Consider the following 14055-nt stretch of genomic DNA (forward strand, 5'->3'; position numbering starts at 1 on the left):
GGAACCGTCCATTCTAACCCTAAACCCCCGGCGCAGCCAGACCGGTGGAGGAAGCCGCCAGCCCACCACAGCAGCCATGTTGCGCCGCGCCTCCCAGCTCCTCCGCACCATCCCCGCCGCCACCGTGTTCCCCCGCCGCCTCCCGCAACCGCACCGGCACCCGCTTCCAGCCCCACCCGCCTATCTCTCCCCCGCCCCCAGGCAACCGTCGTACTTCTACGCCACCGAGTCAGCGGCGGCGCCGGCGGCGCGGCCACCAAAGGTGCCGCGGCCACTGAGGACGGTGGGGAGCCTGCTGAGGCTGAACGACATCCGCGACAACCCCGGCGCGACGCAGCAGAAGACGCGCAAGGGCCGCGGGATCGGCTCCGGGAAGGGCAAGACGGCGGGGCGCGGGCACAAGGGCCAGAAGGCGCGCGGCACCGCTCGGTTCGGCTTCGAGGGCGGCCAAACCCCGCTGCGCCGCCGTCTCCCCCGCCGCGGCTTTAAAAATCGCTTCTCACTCACGTTCCAGGTCCAGGGCCCTCCTTGCATTTCTGTTCATCTGCTTTCCTTGCACGCAGCAACGCGACATTTGCTGTTTGCGATCTAAGTTGTTTGATCACGAATCAACATTTCGTTCCTTGTTTTCCATGTATGTGTGGCATCCTCGAAGGTTGCTTGATTCGATGACCGTAAGTTGTCCGGGTCAACATTTCTGCACAGAAGGTGCTTGATCTGTGCTCTGTGCACGGAGTTCACATATTTTGAATTTACTACGCTTATTCCGAGTGCTACCTTGATAAGGATTTTGCCCCCTTCGTTGATGCTCCTTAGTTAGGCGAAGGAATTTCTGACTGAGCTTACTAGTGCCCTATCTGTAGTGGTAGCTCTTAGACGAGCTTCTAGATCACTTTGATTCTAAGTGTACAACAATAGAACCGTGTGTTAAAAATGGGACGGAGGGAGTATGCATTATGAAAATACCAGAATATTGGATTCATGAGCTTTGGAGAAATGGGCATTCTGAGATAACATAGAAACTACCGAGAAGACATCAAAGATATTATGGTCGTAGGTCAAGCTACAGTGAGGGCAGCACCAGCTTGCAGCATTGAAAGACTTGGCTTGGGCGTCAACAGTGTCAGTTATATATCTTCTGGTCGGTAGAGTATGCTGGCTCCTTATCAGCTAGAGTATGATATATGTGAGCAGTGGTGGATCCATACCAAGTGCCAAGATATGTGGCTTCTGTATTGAATTGGTCGCCAAACTTTGGTGGATAATGATAATCGGTGGGGCTGTAGTGCTAATCTGTTGTAAGACCTGAGGTGTTGTGCGCTAATTGGGCGCTGATTTTGGACATATCTATTACAGAGTAAACTATTGATTGGAAAAAATCTCTATGCTTGATTTTTGTTTGGGAAGGAAACCTAGGCTTATATTTAAAAGTTTACACATTATCTAATCTATTAATGGATATATAAGTTCATGTTAGTAAAGTGGTGGCCACTATTTGGTGCCGTGCTAGTATGCAAGAACAACGGAACCTTGTGCGTGTATGCAGGTTTCAAAGATTTACATTTCTGTAGTGTTACATAGATTAGATTGCGAAGAGCACTGCAAGAAATTTTTTTTAATGGGACATGCCCATTGCTATTTTCTTTTCTTTTCTGTTCATCATGACTCACAAAGAGAACATGCCATATTCTTATAACATATAGTTGTATCATGTTACGTAATCTCTAGCATAAGACCTAGTAAAGCATCAAAATTTACAATCTAATGAATTGCATCTATCATATGTTGCCAATCCTTCAGGAGGTACTGTGAAGTGATCTACTGTTGGGCACTGAGCAGTGGAGTAACTTTCTGTTTGCTTTACAATCTTCTAGTCTCCTGAAATCGTATTCCAACATGAGATGTGATGTACCTATCTCTGCTAGTTCATGCAGTGATTGTTTTTCAGCAAATTGTGGTTGCTATTTGATCCATGCTAACGTCTTACTTCAACATCTACAAAATAACCGCAAAATTTTGTATTCATTTGGGTAACTGGACGCTCATTGTAGAACTTGACAATTACTTTGTTTATACTTTAAGCTCAATTTTTTATTTGCAAATGGCACCATGGGCATAGTGTGATGTTGTCATCTTTCCCTATGGTCAGCCCTGTGGACTGGGAAAAATTGCGAAGCTCATCAATGCTGGAAAAATTGATTCCTCTGAATTGATCACAATGAAGACACTGAAGGTACTACCGTCATTTCTTTGAACTAGCTATGTTTCTGTTTTCTTCTTTGCAACATCAACTTCTCTGTCACACTTTATCAGGATACAAGTGCCATTGGAAAACAAATAAAGGATGGGATTCGGTTAATGGGCCGTGGTGCAGAAGAAATCAAATGGCCAATTCACCTCGAGGCAAGCAGAAGCTAGTTCGAAATAGTTAAATCTTATCAATTTTCATAAGCATATACTCCCTCTGTAAACAAATATAAGATGTTTTAGATCACTGATCTAGAACATCTTATATTTGTTTACAGAGGGAGTAGTTTCTTGTTCATTTCAAGTCCTCCATTCTCAGGACTATCATGCACGTTTTCATAGTCTGATTCTCAGTTTCTTGCTGCATGCGGCGACACATAATTCGAACATGTAAATGTATCTGTTCCGCCGAGTGCCATTTAGCCATTATAATGATACCACAGAATGTGCTCATTTAGTTATGTATTTGCATGACCTGCCTGCCCATTGCTTGCAATCATGTTTAGTACAAGTAGTGGCTCTTTTGTAAAGGCAATGAGGGAATTCCAACTGCGAGTGTAATTAATATAGCTTTCCTATTGCTGAATATTGTTTGGCATGTGCCCAACTAATACAATATGGTTCATATATAAGTTTGTAATAGATGATGGCAGTGACAAATAAAAACATCATGATTTTACTTGCAATGTATTTTAAGTGAAATTATATTGCTTTGATTATCAAGATATAACATTTTTCAACTTTTAAGAATGGTTACACATACTAGGCCAGCTGTGAACATTGGTGCTGTGGATTGGATTTGATATATTATGTATCCAAATTTTACGAATCCCTTCCTAAGCAAATGTAAATTGGCAGGTATCAAGGGCGACTGCAAGGGCGAAAGCTGCAGTTGAAGCAGCAGGTGGAACTGTAAGATTGGTGTACTACAACAAGCTTGGGTTCAGGGCACTACTCAAACCTGAATGGTTTGCAAAGAAGGGCCGCCTTATACCAAAAGCGGCGAGGCCTCCACCCAAGCAACGAGACAAGGTTGATAGCATTGGCCGGCTACCTGCTCCCACGAAGCCACTTCCCTTCACATCGGAGGAATTAGAGTTTACTGCCAAGCGTGAAGCTGCTAAAGTGATCGCTGCATAGGAGGGAGTACAAATCACTGAAGAAGCCCATCCGAACTTTTATTACTTACATAAGTCTTGCACCGGGCATGTATAACAATCACTTGCTCTTTCCTATAGGTGTATTCCTTGTGGGATCCATGTGTTTCCTTGTCATTTGTGCTACGCGGGAATGACATTTTCTTCTTCCGGTGGCAGTAGTACCTCCTGGTAAGCACCAGGGCTGGCCGGTAAAATATCCTGTAACAGTCTTTTGAGAGATCAGTTCATTGTTTTCACTAATAGAAACTTTTTCTCTAGGACAATCAGTTTCAGCACTAACTGTACTTCAGAAATGTCTGCCAAACACTATAGGACAAAATATGGCTTTTGGTGTACCTTAAGAAAAAAAGGAGCATCTGTCAAAAAGTAAAAAAGAAAAAGAAAACAAGTGGTAATTAGTTTTAGGACCCCAATAGCCAATGAACCTTACCTGGGAAGGGATGGCAATATTAGTTGCCACGAGCATTGCAATTTTAGTTAGTGAGCATGACAACTACGCTGTAGTTTTATTTTTCATCATAAAATTGCCGTGCTTGCAAATTTAAATCGTCATCTTTGCCCATCCTTGTGATAACTAATGTTGCCATCAAAATGTTTGCAATTGCCACCCTTCCTAGAGAACGTCCGCTGAATAACATCACCCTGGTTTTAGCACAAAGAACTTCTCTAACAATTTCTATAGGTTCAATGTAAGATCTATCTGCTGTTTAATCATCACATCAATTTTTCCTTCAATTTTTATAGGGGCGATATCTTTAGCAATTTATTGGTAAAGAGCATAAGGAATGGGACAAGAATTCTTATGAGGGAAAGATGAAACTGTTATGTTTTTTTGAGGGAACTGTTATGTTATGTTAGCTGTGATGAAACTGTTATGTTAGCTAATCAGATTTGACACAAGCCTTGTCCTGACCTTACTCTAGTCAATCAGACGGTACTAATTGTTCATCGGCTTGGCCCATCGCAGACACAGGACACACCCGACCACAAGAAAAACAATCATCAGCCTGGCCCATCGCACTTACACTAATTGTGCTTCGTTTGACCTTTTGTTTAAGTAGGGTGGTTTTTGTCTGGTCTTGTGCAACGAAGGCAGAGTGGTTGGAGGGAGTAATGATCCTTTTGCTCTGACATATTTTTCTTTTCCTCTGTCGTCCAAGGTTTCGTGTGCATCCTTGACACATGTCCTGGGGCCTAATCCCATATTAACAGGACGATAGTGCCATTGTTCGACAAAATTTCTCCAGAACAATGGAGCTGAAAACAACCAGCCACCCAACAGCTAGGAATCTCCGTTCGAGCAAGAGAATGCCGGCATTTTCTATGCTGGAGGTTGGCAATCTACCATTGTTTTGCTCCGTGAGATCCCTCTTGGATCGGCTGTCCCATTATCCCACTCTCATTCCAAGAACTTGGAATATCAATAACCCCAAAACATAACGTCCTGGGCTGGAGAGACAAGGGCAACCATACTTAATTATTTAAGTTTCTTATATACAGTATAAGCGACGTTGCGCCCATAGAATACAGAATACGAACCAACTACTGCATATATATGTTCGTTCCAGTACACCCATACCGTGCTGTTTGTCGCAGTGGTATTAGTTGCCGACGTCTCCTACGTGACACCAAGTCGTCTCCCCAGGTTGCTGGTTAGTCAAGCGCTAATAGAAAACTAAGACTATCTAACCAGACAGCAACCACGGCATAGCTGTATACTATCAATCCATTTGATGATTAGGCATATACTAATTCAACTTCCAACCAGCTGTTAGAATAAGCACAATCTTAACTGCCGCCGTTCGTTGCAGAAAACGCACCAATAGATGATAAGGTACTGGAAATCCCGGGACTTCTTTTTGCGGGTGTTACATAATTCTCATCATGTCGACATCCGATGGAGAGTCGGCTGAATACATACGGGCTGCACACCTACTACTACGACTAGTTACTGACTTATAAACTTATTTCAAATCTCCTTGTAGAAACAACAATATGAAATGCATTTGCATAAGTTGGTTTTGCACTGTGGCAATAATTGTTGCAATTGACCAAGTCCAGGGTCCAAACCACCATGGGCATTATGTTCTACATGGTCCTCACTTGTGTATAAAGCTAGCCATTGGAGGGAAGGCGTTCGGGAGAGCTCGAGTACAGGCGGATATACCAAGTACACAAATCAGTAATCTTCAAGCATCCTAGTTTAATCTCGCCGCGATCCCGCGAAGATGAAGGTTCTGCATGCTCTTAATTTCCCTCCTCCCTGGCTTGTTTGTGAGATTCTATCGGTCACTCACCGTTTCTGTTATTCTGAACCAGATGGTGCTTAAGGTGCCGATGGTCTGCAAGAAGTGCAAATCTTGCGTTCTTACGATTGTGTCCAAGGTCAAAGGTCTGTATATTCTCTCCGTGGCCTTGATTCGCTCGTCTCTGTAACTTACTTGACACCTCGTGTGTGTCCATGGCAGGGGTCAAGTCGATGGCATACGACGAGGAGAAGAGCACGCTGACGGTGGTGGGGGATGTGGACGTGGTGGTGGTCGTGGACGCGCTGCGCAAGGGGAAGCACCCGGCGACGGTGGTGACGGTGGGCGACGAGAAGAAGGAGGCGGAGGAGAAGAAGAAGAAGGACGAAGAGGAGAAGAAGAAGAAGGAGAAGGAGGCCGAGGAGAAGAAGAAAAAGGAATGCCTGGAGCTGATGCAGAAGCACTGCCCCAAGGCTTGCCTGCCGCCACCCTACTGCCCGCCGCCACCCCACTGCCCGCCGCAAACCTACAGCTGCTACGTCGACGACCACCCCGGCCCCTGCACCATCGTCTGAGCGAGAGGGGAGATCATCGATCCAGCGCCACCGTACCATATATACAGCCGATCGTTGTTGCTGGTGCAAATTAAGCCACTCCTCCAGGCCAGGCACACCAATTAATTCGTGCGTACGTCTTGTTCATCGTTCAGAAGATTCAGAGCTTGCATGCACATTATTTTCTTCTCCTGTATCTTTTCCGGTTCCTGTGATCAAGAATTGTATGTCTCGACGGAGACCTTCTTTTACTACTCACAACTCGTCTACTTGCAATCTGCAAATGAGCTGTTTGGTTCATGACAATGCGACGACTTGGATATAAGATTGGTGGTGGGGTACTTAGCTTCACCTAATAATGTGACAAATTGATTAGTCTACCCGTCGGCATTGCCAAATGGAACAGTTTATTGCAACAATTTGTCCCTATTGACGCTGGAACTTTCATATGCCGTTGCCGATTGGTACTCTCCGGGAAACAAATAATTTCTGCAGATCACGCAATGATTCAGGTGCACTTTTACAATTCTCCAACTTACCTCTTGACCATTGAAAAAAAAACACTCTTGAGACTTAGGAGCTAAGACTAGAGAACAAATCTAAACTGTGTATTGTTATAACTAGATAATACCCCACACGTTTTTGCGAAAATGTTTTGCTATATATTTCAATGATACCTGAGTGTGCCAAACATGACCTTTGGACTAATAATATGAGAGCTAAAGCTGAAAGTAGGGAATCAATGACTGTTATGAATAGCATGCAATTCCAAACCAGAGAAGGAAAGGTCAAAATGCTATATCTTCTACTCCTAAATAGGAAATTGCCCGTTGCAATGGGGCACAAATATTCTAATAGTTTAGTACAATCATGGCAAATATATACCTTTACAGTCCTTATGCACATCTTGCCAAATCATGTCTTGTTCATAAACATTTAGCTAGAAAGCAAAATATAAGATGTAATAAATCCTTGGGTCCCGTTTTTATATGGACAGAATATGAGAGTGATGAAACCGCAAGATTGAGTTCTACTCCCTCTATAACAGAGTAAATTGTAAAAACCACCACATTTGTGGACCCTAAATCAAGAAACCACCATGTTTCGGTTTTTTGACAAAAACCCACCGGTATTGTGCTGACAGTTTGCGAAAAACACTGATCAGTCAATTGATTCCCTACTGAGCCGTTTGACGCAATAACTGACGAGTGGGTGCCACCGGTCAGGCTGAGGTGGCGCCAAATTCTTCCACCGTTTGTTTAGCCCGTCAAATTACAGGAAGGGCCCACCTGTCATCTTCTTTGCTTCCGTCTCCTCTTATGCATTTTATCGAGCAGTTTGTGGGCGTACAGCTAGCCGCCGCCGTTGTGCCCAAGCCCCGACACGGCTGTTGCGTGCGCCATGGCAGTCGCCCAGGTCACCCACGCCATGCCCTGACGCCGCCTGACGCGCGACGAGTCAAACGCCCGAGCTGCCCCCGCCATGGCCGTCGCCCAGGTCGCACACGCCCGAGCTGCAACCTGCCATGACAGTTGTCGTGCCCTCCCGCAGCACCCGCGCTACTGCCGTCCCGAGCTGGAGCGTGCTCCTTGCGCGCACCAAACCCACTGGAGAGTGCTCGTCGCGCGCACGCACGAAGATCCAGGCTCGTGCTCACCGCTGCCGTCGTCACCGCCGCGGCCAACGGCCATCCCCGGGATAGCCACCTTGTCCAGAAGCCCCGCCTTGTCGCGCTTGACCTCGTCGTCGAAGGAATTGCGTCCGGAAGCCCTCAAGCTGACGCTCACATCCTTTCTTCCCCGACCATGTTCGTCGGCCGCCGGCCCCGATCTCCGGCCATGGCGAACCCCGCGTCCTCCCGGCGACTCCCTCGCGTCCCTGCGGCGCCTATGAAGATGCGCGCGACCTCCCCGGGTTTTGCCTCACCTTCCATCTGTCTCCTCGTGAGCCCGTGCACTGGCTGTCAGTCGCCGCTGTACGGACGAAGCCTCCGTGCCTCTCCCGACCTCGCCTCCATGCCCAAGGTGAGCTCCGGTGCTATTCCCCCTTCTCCCCGAACCCCTCGCGCCGAACACCGCGCGCACCGCTGCTGCTCGTCGACGAGCTCGGTGGTGCTCTGGCCGCTCGAGGATCTCGCCGTTGTGGTGCTCCAGCGGCCCCGAATGCCGTGGCCTCCACCTCACAGTGTCGTAGCTAGTGGACGCGAGCGCAGGAGGGTGCCCGACGGAGTCGCCCACCACCAAGGAGACCACGCCGGGGTACATCTCGCCGGATTTGTTGCGTCGGTGGGAAGAAGATCTGCTGACAGGGCACACGTCCAACTTTTTTTTTTTTTGAGGATGGCACACTTCCAACTAACGTTTCGAGCAAACGGCGTTAATTTGTGTTGCAGTCATCACATAAAGCGGGCCCTCCTTGTCAGATTCGGTGTCAGAGAGCGCTTAGTCGAGGGATCAGTGTTTTTTGAATTTTTTTTACTGAATACCGGAAGTTTTTTGCAAAAAAACGAAACATGGTGGTTTTTTGAATTAGGGTTCACAAATGTGGTGTTTTTTTGCAATTTACTCTCTATAACAAGATATTTTTTGAAACTATGACAATGTCAAAAATGTCTTATATTACCTTACAGAGGGAATAGTTGCTTGTATTTTTCGAACACTGGCACATACATAATCATATTGTCGTCTACCTCGCTTGTGCACCATATTTTTCTAGATTTAGTAGATTTATAAATGGTCTCATATATCTTGGGAGATGAAGTGTATTGTATGTCTAATTTGCAAGTGAAACGACTGCCACCTGCACAGGAGACGGCATATTAAATTTCTTATTTACAAAAATGACCAAAGATGCATGCAATGATCACTGTAAATACAGATTAGTACAACATGATGTTATGTGGTCAATGCAATGAAATCACGAATCCATTAGTAGTCAGGACTCAGGAGTAAATTATGAGTTAAGTGAATGTCACATCTTAAGTAACTTAGGAGTTAACTTCTACGAGGCGGGCTTCTTTTTTCTCCCTTGAGCTAGCATATTGAAGTAAGATGAGCCTCTACTGAAGATAAAGAGAACAACAACTCCGTTATACTCTTAATTGCAGCATGTAGTCATTTCATTGAACATCTCTTAGGTGTTTAGATAGACGGAGGAACAAGAATTAAAAATCATATCATACCATGACATCCTAGGGAAGAAGATTACCTTGCAGCTGGCAGTCCCGTAGTGGTCCAGCTTCCATCCCTGTCACCTCGCTTTTCCATGACGATCGAGTCTTTGGAGATGAAATCCCATTAGCAGTGCCCATGGCATATGATCACAATTTACAAGTTATACATTAATATATATCAACATACTGGAATGTATGGAAATCTGGACATTAGTGCATGCCTTAAATCATTGAATGTCTTGAGCTTGTACTCCTTATCTGTTTCACTACCTAAATCTGTGCTTCCCTCAAATAATTTCTCATGTGCAACATCAGCATGATCTGAGAAGATAAGCACCGTCCACTACCGCAGGATTGTTATTATCTGGACCTCTAATTAGAGTCACATGCTCTCGCTCTGTCTTGTTCTTGCAGCAGTAGCTGCTGCTGCTGCCTTTTTATTGGTGATCTCTCTGCTTTGTTACCACGCATATGCGCAATTAGAAAGCTGATCTGCTGATTGCTAATGCACGTACGTGAATGCAAGGAGCTCCCCTCAGCGGGTGCTACGGACATGGTGGCCGGCCGTGGCGCAACATCTTGAGAAGGAAGGCCTTGAGGCGCAGTACACCGGTGAGCCTGTCCCGGGCTCCCAGCTGCCGTCCAGATGAAACGTGCCCACAGCGATCGGCCATAGGGATAAGAAAGAGATATATGAATCACGTTTTCAGAAAATCCGAATCAAGAGTGCATGTGCAGGGCCGTTGATGGGGGAGTGCGAGCAGCCTAGAGATTTATTTGCTTCTTTTCCGCGGATCACCACAATTTCTTCATGCATGTCACGCGCGGTCTCCATGATTATCTTCCGTATATGCACGTGATTGTTTCCTTCTGATTTGATTACCGATTGGTTGAAAGAAGAAAGGAAATTGATGACCTTCATTGAGTTTATTGCATTACCAAAGTGGATATTCATTACCATATATATGTATGTACTGATCGTGTTTGTATTACCAAACAAAAGATTGATTACCATACATGAAATATTTGGTTGCCAAAAATATAGTGGGTCTGTCCAGCCAGATGTGAATAAAACCGGCAAATAGGGAACCACCAGAAAGAAAACCGGTGGAGGGAGAAAAGAAAATCGGTGGTGGGGCGGGTGTCGTACGAGAGAAGGATGGACGAAGGGTGGGAGAGGTAAGAGGGGAGAGGGAACGTTATATTCTTTTTAGGTAGTAGAGAGTAGAGATAGAGATTTGATCGGAGGATTCTGATTATCTTGTGTATAGTTTGTTGTGTGGCTTTAGAGGAGGATCCTGATTTGATCGGAAATATATTTTCATGCCCCTTTGCACGTACAAGGTGATCGGAAATTATAATGCAAGTATTTAATCGTAATTCGGTAAATATTATGGATATAAAAACCAAATGGGAAACCAATTCGGTTTTTGGTGGGAAGGTGATCTCACGTAAGAAGGTAAGCAAATCATGATGTGATTTTTGAATCCTTAATTACCCAAGAATTAAATGAGCACCTACCAAAGAAAGCGCAAGAATTATTACCTGATATAAACCGATGAAGTGGGGGAGGGGACGAAAAAAATCTACGAAAAACAACCCAACGAAGGTGGGACGAAAACAAACCATGGTAGGTGGGACGAAAATTGACCGGCGGAGACTACCAACTGCTCCATTAGGAGTAGAGATGAAGCAGTTGGTAGCCTGATACGGTTTATTTTCGTCCGGTTTTTCTTCGTCCCACCACCAACCAACCTTACCATGCTGGTTTTTCTTATCTATCGGTTTATTTTCTCTTCATGCTTTTATTGCAAATCAGCACTTTCCTAACATACAAAAGATCATGGATCTAACTTTCCTAATTTATCCAAATCAACCGATCCTTTCATTAATGCAATTTGTTTTAGGAAACAATATAACAGATTTTCAAGAAAGAAATAATGGATGTTAAGTAGAGGGAGTACGTAGGTCGTTCGTTCGTTACCTATGCTCGACAGATCGACTGATTTTCTCTCCTTCACAATTTCAAAAAAAAGATTTTCTCTCCTTCACTTTCCTCTTATATCACGCTACGAAGGAGAAATATCAAGAGCCGATCCCTCCTTCCCCAGTAACGCATCTCTTTCTTGAAAAAATAAGAAGGCAATCAAATTGAGGAGAGGGCAACGCTGCCTCACTTTCTCCCATGAGAGCACTGAGCACACCACACCTCCGACCTGCCTCCCCTCACGTGGCCGCCTCTCATCCAAACCTCCCCGCGGCGCCGACGGCGGCCGTCCACGGTGCTCCGCTGCTTTGCCGCCACCCCCACGTGAGTCATCGCCTCACTCCTTCGCTTTCCCCTCTACTCTCCACGCTACGCCATAGGGGTGCTAAGTGCTAACTACCGAGGCCGAGGCCGTCTGCCGCCACTGCTCCCTCCCACCAGCCCCCGCCTCCATTCTCTCTCTGCTCTAAATCTCCGCCCGCCTGTGCCTCTGACTCTGGCCGACGCTAGCGGTTCTCGCGTCGGCCGCCACTGGCGCGGCTCCGACCCGTCGCCTCCATCGATCTCCAAGCACCTCCTCACCGTTCCGCCTCTGCGCACAACCCTGCGGCTAACCCTAGACGCCGAATTGTGATGCGGGTAGTGAGGATGGGAGCAGGGCGGCCGCGCGCGTCACTGAGTGGGTGGAGCGGCTGTGGTGTCCCAACGTGGGTGGATAAGCAAGGGCAATTGTTGGGATATAACTATTGGATATGACCCGCCTAGGAGGGGTCGGGTTATACCAATAGCAGTTTATCAAGACAATGTCCATGAAGATATTGAAGATGACGGTTCACGAAGCAGACTTGCTAAAGGCCCGAAGCCCAAAGGCGACTTAAGACCCATAAGTGTAAACCGCTATATATGTATGACTTGTATTGTAAGGCAAGTGTAATTAGTCACCGAGCCGGACACATTGTTTATGAGCCGGTCGGGACTCCTTAAGCCGCTAGGCGTCAACCTGTGTATATAAAGGAATGACCCGGCGACGGCTTAGGGTAAGAAAACAAGAGATCGAAAGCTAGGTCAAGCGTATTCGCTCCCTGGTAATTGAAACATAAGAAATACCACCTCAAACTGAATTAGGCCTTTACCTTCACCGCAAGGGGCCGAACCAGTATAAACTCCCTATGTCCTTTGTCCCGTTTAATCCCTTTAAGCTAACCTAGTTGCGATGGCTCCACGAATAAGTCCTTTCGCTAGGACATCTGCCGTGACAATTCCACGATAGTTGGCGCCCACCATGGGGCCAGCGCACGGTGGTTTCGAGTTCTTACAGGGCAGCTTCGAAGGGATCAAGGGATACGCCGTGGGACGGATGACCAAGAGTCGTCGTGGCAAGCTCTACATCGATGACGCGGGCTGGGGCCCTGAGGCCGACTCAATCGAGTACCGGTACCGGGTCCCCTTCGGCGAAATCCACGTCTTTATCGGCAAGATCGGCGAACCGGGCCCTGAGCCGGACATCTGCACCGACATCATCGAGACGGCTCAGCATGCACGATCCGCCCGAGTTCAGCCCGCCGTGAAACGCGCCTTCGTTGGGTTCATCCATGGGGCGGAATTTGAGGATAGATCTGTGTCTGGCGGTGAGACGGTCATCTACTCTGATGGTGAGTCATCCACCGGCGAGACTGGGTCGTTGTATCAACTGCAAGACGGCTGGCTTAGGGGCTATTCTGATGGCGATAGTATTCTGGACCCCTATGAGCCGCCGAATAGGGTCGCGATTTTCATGCCTGGTACACAACCAGGGCAGAATTCTACGACAGCAGCAGCAATGATTTCCGGGTCAGCAACGGCAATGGCGGCCGAGGCAGGAGGCCCTGTGCGCCTGCCGGCTCAGGTCTTGTCCGACTTGTTGGACACTTTGACAACATTGTTAACAACGGAGGTTAACCCGACAAATCAAGCTTACCATAACGCAGAGGTTGCAAAACTGCGTGACGAGATAGCGCAGGCCAAGGAGGAGCTGAACGCAGAGAACGCCAGGATGGCCACGGAGCGGTCTGCTCTGGATGCTCAGGCGCAACGGATTCAGGCAGAGTCTTTCCGGCTCACGTTGGATCAGAATGCTTCAAATGAAGTTATGAGGAGGAGACACCGGAGTCATCTGCCGCCGGTTTATGAGCCAAGAACCTCTTCAACATGCCTGGAGCAGGGATCAGTGACCCGCCGGTGCTAAACCGAACGGCTGAAGCACCTGGGGGTGGAGCGCCGGTTCAGCCACGAGTGATGGGCTCTCCGCGGGTGAATAATACCCCGCCTCAGCATGTTTTAACGCCGCCGGGTCATTATTCCAACCCTTTGGACAATATGATTGTTGCGGCAACGCGATTGGCGGCTCTGCCAGTTGAAGACGAGTCTCCGACGGCTGTTGAAACGCGGAGGGCCAGAGAACTGAAGGAAATATGCCCTAGAGGCAACAATAAAGTTATTATTTATTTCCTTATATCATGATAAATGTTTATTATTCATGCTAGAATTGTATTAACCGGAAACATGATACATGTGTGAATACATAGACAAACAGAGTGTCACTAGTATGCCTCTACTTGACTAGCTCGTTAATCAAAGATGGTTAAGTTTCCTAGCCATGGACATGAGTTGTCATTTGATTAACGGGATCACATCATTAGGAGAAAGATGT

General features: G+C 46.9%; 2 protein-coding genes across 2 annotated transcripts; both read left to right on the forward strand.

Annotated features, from left to right (window-relative positions):
* On the forward strand, positions 1-3664 carry LOC123078983 (50S ribosomal protein L15). Its single transcript, XM_044501648.1, has 4 exons — positions 1-514; positions 2150-2233; positions 2314-2403; positions 3106-3664. The coding sequence occupies exons 1-4, from the start codon at positions 77-79 to the stop codon at positions 3385-3387; spliced, it is 894 nt and encodes a 297-aa protein (XP_044357583.1). The 5' UTR covers positions 1-76; the 3' UTR covers positions 3388-3664.
* A 194-nt stretch (positions 3665-3858) lies between these two features.
* Positions 3859-6483, forward strand: LOC123078984 (heavy metal-associated isoprenylated plant protein 2). Its single transcript, XM_044501649.1, has 3 exons — positions 3859-5641; positions 5727-5799; positions 5876-6483. The coding sequence occupies exons 1-3, from the start codon at positions 5636-5638 to the stop codon at positions 6226-6228; spliced, it is 432 nt and encodes a 143-aa protein (XP_044357584.1). The 5' UTR covers positions 3859-5635; the 3' UTR covers positions 6229-6483.
* Positions 6484-14055: the final 7572 nt, after the last annotated feature.

This window comes from Triticum aestivum, chromosome 3D (genome assembly GCF_018294505.1).
Source record: "Triticum aestivum cultivar Chinese Spring chromosome 3D, IWGSC CS RefSeq v2.1, whole genome shotgun sequence".
In the NCBI taxonomy this organism is placed as follows: domain Eukaryota; kingdom Viridiplantae; phylum Streptophyta; class Magnoliopsida; order Poales; family Poaceae; genus Triticum; species Triticum aestivum.